The sequence below is a fragment of the Narcine bancroftii genome, chromosome 2, assembly GCF_036971445.1.
Source record: "Narcine bancroftii isolate sNarBan1 chromosome 2, sNarBan1.hap1, whole genome shotgun sequence".
Classification (NCBI taxonomy): Eukaryota; Metazoa; Chordata; class Chondrichthyes; order Torpediniformes; family Narcinidae; genus Narcine; species Narcine bancroftii.
Genome location: NC_091470.1, coordinates 242,372,590 through 242,385,392, shown reverse-complemented (window position 1 = coordinate 242,385,392; position 12,803 = coordinate 242,372,590). Strand labels below are relative to the sequence as shown.

Genomic DNA, 12,803 nt, shown 5'->3' with positions numbered 1-12,803 from the left:
GGGCATCTTCCAATAATTTACCAACTGCTCTCTTTTCTCAGTCTTGAAACAGGGTTTTGACCCCAAACATTAGCTATCCATTTCCTTCCATGGATGCCACCTGATCCAGGGTTCCTCCATCCCATCAGTTAGTTTTTTGTTCTGTTATTGCTTGAATTTAAAAGCTTGACTTTGTTGCTTGTTCCTCAGCTGTTACCCATATTTTGTAATACCTTTTTTTTCTTACATCAGGGATCAAGTAGGATTTCCTGTAAGATTGCATTTAATTTTATCTATTTCTGGTACTCAGGAAATGACTGGATGCCTCACTGCTTCTCACGATTTTTTTCGGTCATTATGGCAACAGATCAAAATACCAGATAACACTGCAATTTTCCAACAGAATCTAGTTACAAATTTTCAAAATCCTCCAACATCTAAAATTTTAGTCAAGGAGGCACTTCTGGGAATGAGAACTCTGCAGCTAAATTATACACAGCTAAATCTTCCAAAAAGTAATGAGCAAATAGATAACCCAGGGCTGGCCAACCTTTTAATTTTTAATTTAGACATGCAGTACGGTAACAGGCCATTTCGGCCCACGAGTCCATACTGGGGTGTAGGTTAATTGGGCGGCATGGACTCATGGGCCGAAATGGCCTGTTACCTTGCTGTATGTCTAAAAAAAAAGATTGGCCACCCCTGAACCCAATTCAACTGTTAGTTGAAGAATTAATATTGGCTCAGGCTTTAGTGAGAGCGTATGATATCCTTTTTGAATGAATGACATTTGCCCCTGATTCTGAAAGCCTTACCCCCCAGCTGCAAGCCACAAGTTAACAGTGGGACAGCATGCTCCTCACTTGTCTGGGTGGGAGCAGATCCGCGGTTCATCCTCCATCCAGAACAAACCACCCTGTGCGGTGCCCCCTCCACGACCTGAAAACTCTCTCTGTTCACTATGCTGTCTACCAAGAGACCAGCTACAATTCTCCTAATGACTTGCCTTCTGTAGCAGCATCCCCCAAAACTTTAATCCCTACCACTCAGAAGAAGATTATTGCTTTCTCTGGATGCTACATGATCTGCTGAATTCTTCTTGCACTGTTGTGTACTGCATTAGACCCCAGAATCCACAGGCTTCTTCTTTACCTCACAATTTTGTTCTGTGGCACCTTAACGCAAACTTCTGACTGAACTGGCAGAATTACCAATGACATGTGCACCATTCATAACTCAACTTCACTAACTAGCCACTAAAAGTATGCACACTGAGTAGCAGTGTGGTTAAAAATATTGTTTAATCTTCCACGCTGTTGTTCAGTAACTTCATTTTTAAAAATTCTTATTCAGGGCCCCAGAGGACCCAAAGGTGATCTTGGTATCCCTGGTTTTCCTGGAGTAAAGGTTAGTTTAATCACTATTTTTGTTTGGAAAGCTAAGGTCAATTGTGCTGAGTGTTTTGGGTAATGTTGGTGAATCAATATTGAATCCTCTAAAGCTTTTAAAGAGTTCAGAACTACTCCATATATGAAATGTTAACCACTTTTATGCTGAAACCACACATTAAAGCCGGCTCAAGTAAAAAAAAGGTGTATTTACTTTTTATGGTGGCAATCTATTACGCGGATGCCCTGTTGCCTTTATGGAGAGCAGAGTCGGGAGCCAGCTTCCAGAGTTGAAGGAGGCGGGGTGAGTAGTGCCGTCCACCCCCATGACGCCAAACATGCGCGCTGGGAAGTGAGGGCGTCAAGTTTGCAGACGGGTCCATTATTGTGTGTTTTTACTCTATTGACCTGCTGAGTTTTTCCAGCATTGTGTGTTTTCACTTTAAAAATCGCACTTGGGTCGCGATGTCATTGCGACTTAATCAGCCCTCTTCTTTGCAGCCACTTTCAGTGGCATTCCTTTTGCAGAAGAGGTGGAGTGACTTCACTCCACCTTTAAGTGTACCCTCCCCCACTCCAGGTGGATGGAAACTGGAGCGTATTCCAGCAGTCAATCTGCCTTCAGACCTTTATGGAGATAAGTGCAGCGATGTAATGACCTTAAGTTTCTGTGTGTGTTAGTCCTGGTGCTTTTATGTGGAGCAATGCGGCCTGTGACATCAACTGGATGTTGAATTCATGAGGTGAGTATTGCGGTGCAATTTAGACTGCAGGCTTCCCCTGAAAAGTAGCAGGGGCCCTGCTGGATAAATCGCGGTGCAGGAATTGACTAAAAATTCCTGTACTTTCCTTTTTAGACTGCTCATTTAACAGCAAATTTCGTTAATTGTGCCATTACATGCCTGCAGACTAAAAACCCATGTGAGCTTTTTGCCTGCTTTCTTATGAAAGAGGCAATCTTTCAGCAAAAGACCAATGCAGTTTTAATACATCGACTATTATGCAAATAACTATACACCCTATTAAATATTGATAAACAGCACAACTATTCTTGTTAAAAAGTAGGATGATAAAGGCAAGCTGAACCAATTGTATTTTCAACAAAGCTGAAAAAGTGATTCCCCCGCCCATCCTAAAGACAAAACAGGTGACATGGCACTGTGACAGAGTATTTAGAGGTGGTTTGGGAGGAATTGTTAGAGCAGCTTGCACACACACACCTGCGCTTAGTAGTAGAGGAGAACAGTTTTGCTCTCAGAGAGGGAGGATGTGAAACAGAGAGAGGAGTCACAGAAATGATTTCCAGAAGGACAAAGCTGGCAAACTTTGGAAGTCTGTCTGGTCAAAGGAGAAGACTGGAGGTGTGAAAGGTGACCTGAAAGAAAGAGGATCATCTGGAGAACCCTGAAGGGGGCAAGTTTCGTCAGCAAGACTGATTGAGAAGGAATCAGTTGTGGATGTCCTGGAAAAGGAATCTCTCTCTGAAAATCAGGAAGAACCCTCCTGAGTGGTAACCATCTGCCTGATAAGCACCAAGGACTGGTGAACTTTGTTAATGCTAACTTCTGTGCACAGTACAAGAAATGCCTGCAACCAATGAGATTGGATTGTGATCCAAAGAACTTTTCTAATCTTAAATGTACATTACACACATCTGCACTTAGTATTAGAAGGGGGATTAAGTAGTTAGGTTAAGTAATAAGTTAAAGTTTTCTTGTTCAAATATAATTTTAAAAGACTTTTGTGTTGTGGTACATATCTATTGTTAATGGTTTTTGGGTCCTCTGGACTCCGTAACAGCACGAAGACCCAGCCACAGCAATCTCCAAGGAAGGCAACATCATCGCTAGTGGATTAGAAGAAGCATGATGACAACTGACTTATCAGTTATATTGAAAATAATGCAATGACTGTGGAAATGCATTTCATGGGTGGATGATAATGTTGCATTCAGGAAACAAAATATTTCAGGTCACGTAGTTAGTAGTTGTGAGGAAGGGTTAGCTGAAAATAAAATGGACTGTGCAAAGCAATGACTCTTGCTTCCCTTTACAAATCCTGATGTTTACCACAAAAGGAATGGGAGCAGACAAAGGCAGATTAATCCGTAGTTAGATTGCCTTTTAGTGAGATGGTGACCTTGACAAGTTCATTAAGCAGCAGCCTGTAAAACTAGTCTATTTGCATAGCAAATCCTGGCCACTATGCAAGTGTGGACAATTGTAGATTAAATTATAGCCTCAGGAATATGATAATCTAGCTGTGGGCTAAAAGGGTTGTCGTAGCAACCTTTCTCTAGGTAGCCCTTCTGTAGCCGCCCTAAAAAGGAAAACAATTTATCCACCTGCTGTCTGATGAACTTAAATCGCATCCCCCGCCCCACTCTACCATTCCAAAAATAAACAATAGCACATGGTTTGTTACGCTGCCGTGTTTAGAATAGACTTTGGCAGACTTTCTCCAAGTCACCAGAAAATAGGAGGACCTATTTCCTCAAGTCACCCACACAAGTTTGTATCCATTCATAAAATGTGCGAGGCTGCATTTGCAATGATTGATCACTTTGAGTTCATCCCTCTCCAAATTTAGCTTCCCCTAGCATTTGGTGTTCTACTTTCCCCTTTCATTCTCTCTTTTAAACCACTAGATATTTTAATATTTATGTGTATTTTTTTTTAATTTAGGGCCCCTTTATAACATATTCTTCAGCCCCTGCACGAACTTAATCCAGCCCCGAGCACTGCCATGTATGTGTGGAGCTGCAGTCTATTCAAGTGGATTGAGAGAGGCTGCTGGCTGCAAGGACCATGCCTCACCAAGAGTCCTCTGTATAAGCAGACAAAACATCATCTTCAGATTGAACACAGCCACTGCCAACATCAATTTTTAAATAGCCGTATACATAATAAAATGAACTAAAAGGATATTGGTGTATTGTTTGCTTGAGTACAATCCCACCTGGCCTTTTATTTAGTCCAGCTGTTTCACTGCACAATGCTCTTTTTGTTTCTAGGTGTTTTGTGCCTTTTGTTCTTTTCGCTTCCTTTAAATGCCCTTCCTACATCAGGAACTAGCTTCCACAGCCCTTCACCACTTTTCAATTCTCTTGGTAACTTTTTAAATTTTTTTTATTGCAGGGTGAAAAGGGAGAGCCTGGAGCTGTTGTAGCCGCAGATAGATCAATGTTATCCTCAACATTAAAAGGTCAAAAGGTGAGTATAGGGATGACTGGAAGGGACTTTTAATTGTCTTGTTGGTACAATTATATCAAAGTTGCTTGATGCATTAAATGCTGATTATTGATCAAGTCATTTTAACATCTGCCACATAGGGTCAGCCTGGCCTGCAGGGACCAATCGGACCTCCGGTAGGAAGTCTTTATACATTAGACTTGCTTTTCTTGCAGGCATCATATTTTCCATTGTAAATAATAACACCTCCTCGCTGGGACTTCAGATTAATTCTGAGGGCTCAAGAAGGTACAGAAGAGATTTAACCAAATGTGACTGGAGGATGTGGTGAGGGTGGAGAAGCTGTCATCTTAGCCTTTTGATGCTGCATCGGAAGTGTTCAAAATAATCAAGGTTTTGCCATAGGAAACTATGGGACTGAAACATAAGATGATGGGTGAAAATGGGGAGATTTGGAGAAATGTTTTTATGTGGCAGGTCTGGAGTACATGGTAGAAGCAGATTTTACAGTAACTTGATTTGGATAAAAATCTGAACCTTGCAAGTCTGTGGGAAAAGAGGTTTCAATCAGTGAGTTTTCCTTGTTTCTTGTTACATGAATGTGCAGGGAAATGAGGGATCTATATCGTGTGCAAGCAGCAAAGGTCTGGTTTAATTTTTATCATGGTTGGTGCAGATATAGTGGCCCCCAAAGGGGCTGCTGCTCCTCTATTGTACTTTGCTGGGTTCCATGTGTGTTACACTTACTGCTATCTCCCATATCTGGTTTCTATTGCATTATAAATGTTAGATTTGTACTTGAGGCAGAAGCATGATATTTTATAGCTGATTTAGTTTGTTACAGTGTATACGAATTGAAGCCAAATACTTGATTAAAGCAGAAATATCTCCCCACTCCAGATGTTTAATACAAAATGTTAGGCAATTGAAGAAATGCTGCATAGGACTTAATGAGATTAACTCTGCCGACTTCCAAAGGTAAGCAAGTAGGAGCTGCCAGGAGTTGATTCCATCTGTAGTGTCACCACCATCTGTACACCAACTCAATAGGCAGGGATACTACACTGCAATACCATCTGTGGAATTGGGCACAATTGATTCTAGTCATATTGGTGATAGCTGGCTCTAGGGTGAGTGAATAAATTGAAAATTCTAAACAGCATTTTCACATCTTCCAATTTGGAAGAATTTGGTAAAAAAAATACTGCCTTTTCGGTGACTGTTATCCACTCAACATTCACATTGCTCCGTATAAAGATGATCATCTGACAACACCATGAATTGCAAGTAAGGGAATAATAGAATAGTTATATTTATTGAAATGTTAATCTGGAAAATGAGATTCTGGGAATTTAGATTCCCTTTTAATAATCCAGAAATAACTAGTCCCAATTCTGTAAAAGTGCCAGTGGGCATTGGAGGTTGGGCTTAACATGCCTTGAGGGAGAACTTTACCTAGCTGAGCTGCTTCCTTTGCCACCCTCTTACCTTGGTACCATAATGGTAGGGTGAAACAAGAAAGTCTGCAGACACTGATTGTAGTAAATACACAAAGGTGCTGAAGAAGCTCAGCAGCTGAATCTGCAGGGGTCATCAACTTCATTCAATGCCCCCAATGTGGCCGCCTTTACATCAAAAAGACTAGATGCAGACTGGGAGATTGTTCCTTGAACATCTTTGCCAACTACAATAATGGGGATCTCTTAGTGGAAACCCACTGCAATTTCCTGACCCTTTGCCATGCTGACATGTTTGTCCATGATGTCATGCACTGCCAGGCTAAGTCTACCCACAAATTGGAAGAACAACATATTCTGTCTGGGGACCCTCCAATCAGAGGTTTCCTAGCTCCCTATCCATATGTGTCCATTCTGCCTCCATCCAGACAAAGGGTAAGGAGATAGGCCTGTCTGTATCTCTCTATCCCTCTGACTCTTCCTCCTGCTCTGCATAAACCTAGCTAAACCCCCACCCCCATGAGCTTTTCTCTCCTGTCCTCCTATTCGTGAACACCTATGGCCTCTTGCCTGCTGGCCTGTACTCTTCCCTCTGCCTTTTAGTCCCTCCTCCACCTACCTTTTCATTCAGGTGCCTGCCTGTTTTTTGCTTATACTTTGATGAAGGTCTCAGGCTCAAAATATTGGTTATATATATTTACCTCCTATGGACGCTGCAGGACCTGCTGAGTTTCTCGAGCAATTTTATGTATTTACAAAGATGATAGGACAAGCTGCTCAAGCCGTGCAGCACCCTTAACTAGTTTCCAAACAAGCTGCTACAACAACTAAGGGCAGCTTCACAACACAACCACAGAAGTGCAAGAAGAAAGTCCACCATTAATTTCTCAGGTGTTTAAGGATGCAGAAGAGCATAACTCCCAAGAGTAGACTCCAGAAAGATTCATATTAAAATCTTTTCAGGGACAGTTTAAATGGAATCCGGAAAGGTTAATGAGTGACTAATGGGCTGGCCATGCTAAAGACCTAATCAGATGTGTTTTGGTTGAGCTCTCCGTGAAGAGTGCTAAATAGACACTTAAAACCTGAAAATCAAGCTTTTCTTCATCAAAAATGGATAAAGCTAGTGCAAAGAAGTCAAGAACAAAGATTGAAGAAGCTCCTATTCAACCGGGAACTTCGGGTGAAAGTCTGAAAGAGAGCGGAGCAAAAATGGGAACAGGACCGGCAGAACCAGGTAAAACTGGGGAGTCGGGTCAAGAACTGAGCATCATCCTGGAAAAAATAGAGAATTTGAGTAAACGTTTCACTGATGAGAGATGATGGAGAAAATGACAGAAATAAATGAGATTGTTGAAGATCTGATGTAGAGAATGGGTCAAGCAGTGATTGAATTGATGAAAATACATGGAAAACCTGAAGCTTTGGTGGGGGCGGACCCAAAGAATGGGAGTTGGATAAACAAGGACTGTTTGACAAAATTGATCATATGGAGAATTCCAGTCAATAGAACAATGTCTGAATTATTGAACTAAGGGAAGGAATGAGGGAAGAGACCCAGTGAATTTGTTTTTCATAAATGGATCACACAAGTGTTGGGAGAAGACAAATTTGGAAAAAACTGCATATCATGAGAGCTCGCCAAACTCTCAGACCCAGAAAAGCCAGTGACCAGAGACCAAGATCAGTTCTGGTGAAACTTTTAAGCTACCAAGAACGGGAGACAATTCTGGGACAATATATATATAAATATATATAAATATATATATATATATATAAATATGTATATATATATGTATGTATATATATATATATATATATATATGTATATATATGTATGTGTGTGTGTATATATATATATATATTTACAGTTATATACAGGGTATTTGAAATGGAACATTTTTATGTATATTTTGGAAAAAAACAAAAATAAAGTATTTGGATATTTATATATCCAAAAATAAAATGGAAAAGCCATGCTTCAATTGAGCTGAGATAATAGCAATGCTGTACCTCAGGTTGGCATGGTTGGCAAAGAGTTAGTGCAATGTCATAGCAGCGCCAGTGATCACAACTGGAGTTCGAATCCTATGGTGTCTATAAGGAGTTTGTATGTTCTCCCTGTGTCTGTGTGGGTTTTCCCAGGGGCTCTGGTTTCCTCCCACTGTTTGAAATGTACTGGGGATATAGGTAAATTGGGTGGCACCGACTCATGGGTCAAAATGGCCTGTTAGTGTGCTATATGCCTAAATTTAAATTTAGGTATCTAGGCTAAGAAAATGTTAGATTCAGTTGACCAATGGCAGGTTTTGGTAAAATAAAGCTGCCTGTTGCTCCTGTTCTGGAGAAGGTGGGCTCAAACTCTGTGTCAGTGTGTGAGGCCACACCCTCTTGCTTCACCATATCCCAAGTGTGTGTGGAAGTCTCAGTCCCTGAGTAGATTCTGGGCTTCTACAATGATTTCCAACACCTACTGCAACCACAATGAACCTTCTCACCTTCCCTCTTTAACCCTCAGATTACTTTGGAGGAGGCCAAAGCAGCCCCCCATTTCAATGAAAGATTCCCAGACAGCTTACAATAGGATGAAATGCAACTGTTTTGGGTTTCTTAAAGAGAAGTCAAATGATTAAGATCTTCTCATGTTTTTTTTTTCAGAGCAGCATTAGATAATGTATCCTTTAAAATAAAATAGTGTTTGTTTGTCTTTTGAAATTTTACAATTCTGGTTACCCCATTACAGAAAGAATGTGGAGGCTTTGTAAAGTGGTGCGTGGTGGTGGGGGGGGGGGGGGCAGGGAAGAGATTGGATTAGAGCTATAAGGAGAGGTGGGACAAACTTAGGCTGTTTTCTTTGGAGTGCAGAGGCCAAAGGGAGATCCATAGAAGTTTATGAAATTCTGAGAGGTATTGAGAGGGTAGATTGTCAGAATATTTTCCCCGGGGTAAAAATGTCAAATACGAGAGAACATACATTTAAGGTGGGGTGGGGGTGGTTTAAAGAGATGGGTTTTTTTTTATAGAGAGTGTCTGGAATGGGCTGCCAGAGCTTGTGGTAGAAACAGATATAATGGTAGCATTTAAAAGGCTTCTAGATAGGCACACAAAAATGCAGGAAGTGAAAGGAAAGAGATCATGCGCAAGAAGAAACAAATTAAATCTGGCATCACACTCAGTGAAGACATAATGGGCCAAAGGTCCTGTTCCTGTGCTGTTGTATTTGTCCCTAATTTGAAACAAATGCAATCATGACTCTATATAATTCAATTTTTTTTGTCTTGCAAATGCACTCATTTTTAGGGGCCAATGGGACATCCTGGACCAAGAGGAGAACTTGGTTTCCCTGGCAGACATGTAAGTATTTCTATATATTTCAGAAATGGAAAACAGAATTAAATATCCATCAAATATAAATAAATAATGTTTTGCTTTTCTTTGTAGGGTCGTCCAGGAATAAATGGTAGAAAGGGTCAGAAAGGTGAACCTGCATTAACCCACGTGGTACGTGTGTACTGGTGAAATTTAGTCCGTGCATCTCCTACTTCTGTTGATTTACAAAGTGTTCCACTAAAGGTCAGGATGCAGGACAGAGGTGTACCCTCAATATTTTGTTTATTCTGTGCTGGACTGACACATCTTTCTCATGACATTGCACTTTAGCTGCTTGTCCCATTTATTTGTTCCTCTCCTTCACCAGGAGAGGCTTTATAATCATAACTTCTATTGGAGAGAATGTTTGCACCTTGGCATCACATCCCATGCTGAAGGATAGAGGCAGCAGGTGCAGTGACACCATCATCCTATCATTCTTTCATCATTGTAGGGATGGACCCACCAACCTGCCTGACATCATAGTGAGAGCTCATTTGGCACTCAGACTCGTGATTCCAGCCAAAGGATTGGGGATGACACAAGAATGAAGAACAAGGCAGCTTCAAATTCTAGGAAACCCAGGCCAGCAGAAGACTTGGATCCAACTTCCCTGGCTGAGGAGGCATTTTAAATTCCTTTCTCTCCATTGCAGTCTTTCTCCATCTCACCTGGATTCTCTTAGACCCCCAACCTTGTACCTCTCAAAAGAGGAAAATCTTCAGTGAGAAATTCCCTTGTGGTTTTGCACTGTGTAATTCATTTTTATCTGAAATCTAAATGCAGATGTCTATTGGATTCTCTGTGTGTACTGCCACCCTGATATTTTGATCACCAAACATTCCCCCCTACCTCCATCCTTGTTACTTCATATACTAATGCCTGACCACCAATGCTCTCACTCAGATTATCCACATTCCCGCAAGCCCCAATTCTGGGCTTGCTCTTCTCTTTCATGACCAGCTGCAACCCAGATCTTCTTTCACCTCATGTCCTGATCCCATCCATGGAACTGTGAGCTCAGCTAACTTCCTCACCCCAGATTTGAGTCAGGTCGCACTCCAGACCCCACAATGCTGGGAGATTCATGCAAAATTGTATGGACAGCGATGACTATCACTTAAACATAGCCTTCCCAGGCCTATTTCCTTAAATAATTTCCTGCCTCACTACGTTGAAGTGAATCTTCTGTAAACTTAGTATTCAGCATACAATAGGCAATAGTTTGCTGGTTAGTCGGAATATCTACTTCATGACCATTACCATGTGAGGTTGATGTGACATGGAGCAAGCCCTCACTCAAGGACAGTGATAACAGGGTTATTCATTCCCAAATCCAATGTCTAGTTTTTTGCATCTGCTCATCTTCATGGGCCTTGCCTTTTCAACATAATCTTCACTCTTTAGATTGCTGAATCAATACTATTTGATTTATTTCATGCACTTTTGATCATTATTTATTGCTGTCCTTCACCAAGAGCACTCCCTTACGTTCACTCAAGTTTCTCAATTGGTAATGATATTGAAATTATGTAAAAATTAAACCAACTAAATGCCCATCCCTCAGCTACTGTTAGAAATTCTAAACAAATGAAAATTCAGTCTCCTGCTTATTAGAATTAACCTTTTGTTTATTGCACGGACAACTCTATTTTTGGAATGTAAAGAGTTAACTTTGTTCTATCCTTGTGATGCTAATTTGTTGTGTATTAATTAAACTCATCAGTCATAAAGCAGCACTAATGTTTTGTATCAGTTCCTAGTGTTCAACATTGACACATAATACTCCCAATGATAAAAATCCAATTGTTTGGGAATTCTAATGCTTCAGCATCTGACTCACCCATTAGCCTGGAGAGTGAGCCAAGGATCCAGAGTTCAAATGAGCTGTGCATCGGGAGCCTGGGGTCTGGTGTACCCACTGGTCATGTGGCCATGCTAGAATTCTGGACCTTGACTGGGTCAGGGTAAGGAACATCAGGACTTGGATACATTATGGCAAAAGCCAGAATTTGGAGCTCTATGTTCCCATTCTCTTTAAATGCATCTGAGCTCAACTTCCCATAGCCTTTAAAGATAGTAAAATAAATGAAATAGAAATATATTGGGATATTAATAGGAGTATCATCCAATAGTCCAGAAAACTGCTGCTCTGGCATCACCAAAGTATCGAGGTTGGCAGATTATCAGAGGTTTACCATAGTGAGGATTACTTAGGGTGTAATGTGAGTGGAAAGAACACATTTGAAAACCACTGTTTTAATCGTACCTAATTGACTCATTATGTGCACTGTTTCATAACTCCAAAGGAAATGGGCCAATGACAATTTTTATCAAGCAAAATATTTGAGTAACAATTGGGTCTAGAGCAGTAATTCTCAACCTTCCCTTTCCACCCACATACCACCTTACTCATCACAAAGCCCTTATGGCATAGGAATTGCTTAAAGTGGTATGTAAGTTTATGGGAGGCAGTTTGAAAAACATTGCTCTCAGCTCAGAAAATGAAGAGAAAACGGGATCAAACGTTCATGAATGTTAACACTAAAATTAATACTCTTCTTTCATTGTTAGGGCCCTATTGGACCGTCTGGGCCACCTGGGCCACCTGGGCCACCTGGTCGAATTCTCAACCTAAAAAGAGTAAGTTTTTTTTAATGTTTTCTGGATTGATCGTCATTCTTTCCCCTATTGGATATCTATTTTTTTTAATTACTCTTATTTTGCATTTGATTTTAATCACCAATTCGTTTTCCTCCAACTTTGAATAGACAGTTTTTCCAGTTCCTCCCAGGCCACACTGCAAAATGCCTGTAAGTGTCATGAAGAATGCCATCATCATGCTCTGATTTCAAAGTCCCAATGGACAAATGAAAACCCAACACTTTGATAACATATGCTTGGTTCTCTGTTCAATAACAATTCTTCAGATCTCTTTCTTTCTGCCTGTGTTTGTCTTGAATGCTACAACTTACATCCTTAATACTTCAAAAGTAAGTATACATTTTTTGTTAAAATTCTGGCCAATTGCTTGGTGATGACCTCAAACATGATGTTTTGCAGCTTAACACAATAGTAAGTATCATTTGGAAATGTTCCTCTCTTGCAAGGTCAGGAGTACAGCCTCCTGAAATGCACACTGCAGGAAGCAATAATATGCCATTTCTGCATTATACAAATATTAATCAGCCATCTGGCATTCTTGTTTTTCTGACTTAGCACCAAGATGCCTGCTGCATAATGGTTTGATTAAAACTTTAATTTACAAGTTCATGGGGTCCAATGACAGGGTCATCAATATTGTAAGATTTCACAGCCAGCACATTACTGATGCTTGCCAGTGACTCTTTTTCAGTCATTTCAAGACTCCCACCACACAGAGAAAGGGCATTCAGCCAAAAGTATCTTTCCCAATGTCC

General features: G+C 40.7%; 1 protein-coding gene across 6 annotated transcripts in view; it reads left to right on the top strand.

The window, feature by feature from the left end:
- The window catches only part of LOC138755174 (collagen alpha-1(XV) chain-like), a 263,158-nt gene that overhangs the window by 217,023 nt on the left and 33,332 nt on the right, over nucleotides 1–12,803 (top strand). For 5 of the 6 annotated variants that reach the window (XM_069920628.1, XM_069920631.1, XM_069920627.1 and 2 more), the window contains 7 exons: nucleotides 1,333–1,386; nucleotides 4,505–4,579; nucleotides 4,699–4,734; nucleotides 9,316–9,369; nucleotides 9,457–9,516; nucleotides 11,959–12,027; nucleotides 12,156–12,197. In XM_069920628.1, the coding sequence (XP_069776729.1) occupies nucleotides 1,333–1,386; nucleotides 4,505–4,579; nucleotides 4,699–4,734; nucleotides 9,316–9,369; nucleotides 9,457–9,516; nucleotides 11,959–12,027; nucleotides 12,156–12,197 (390 nt within the window). The remainder of the gene's footprint in view (nucleotides 1–1,332; nucleotides 1,387–4,504; nucleotides 4,580–4,698; nucleotides 4,735–9,315; nucleotides 9,370–9,456; nucleotides 9,517–11,958; nucleotides 12,028–12,155; nucleotides 12,198–12,803) is intronic. The other variant, XM_069920630.1, reaches the window with a different exon arrangement.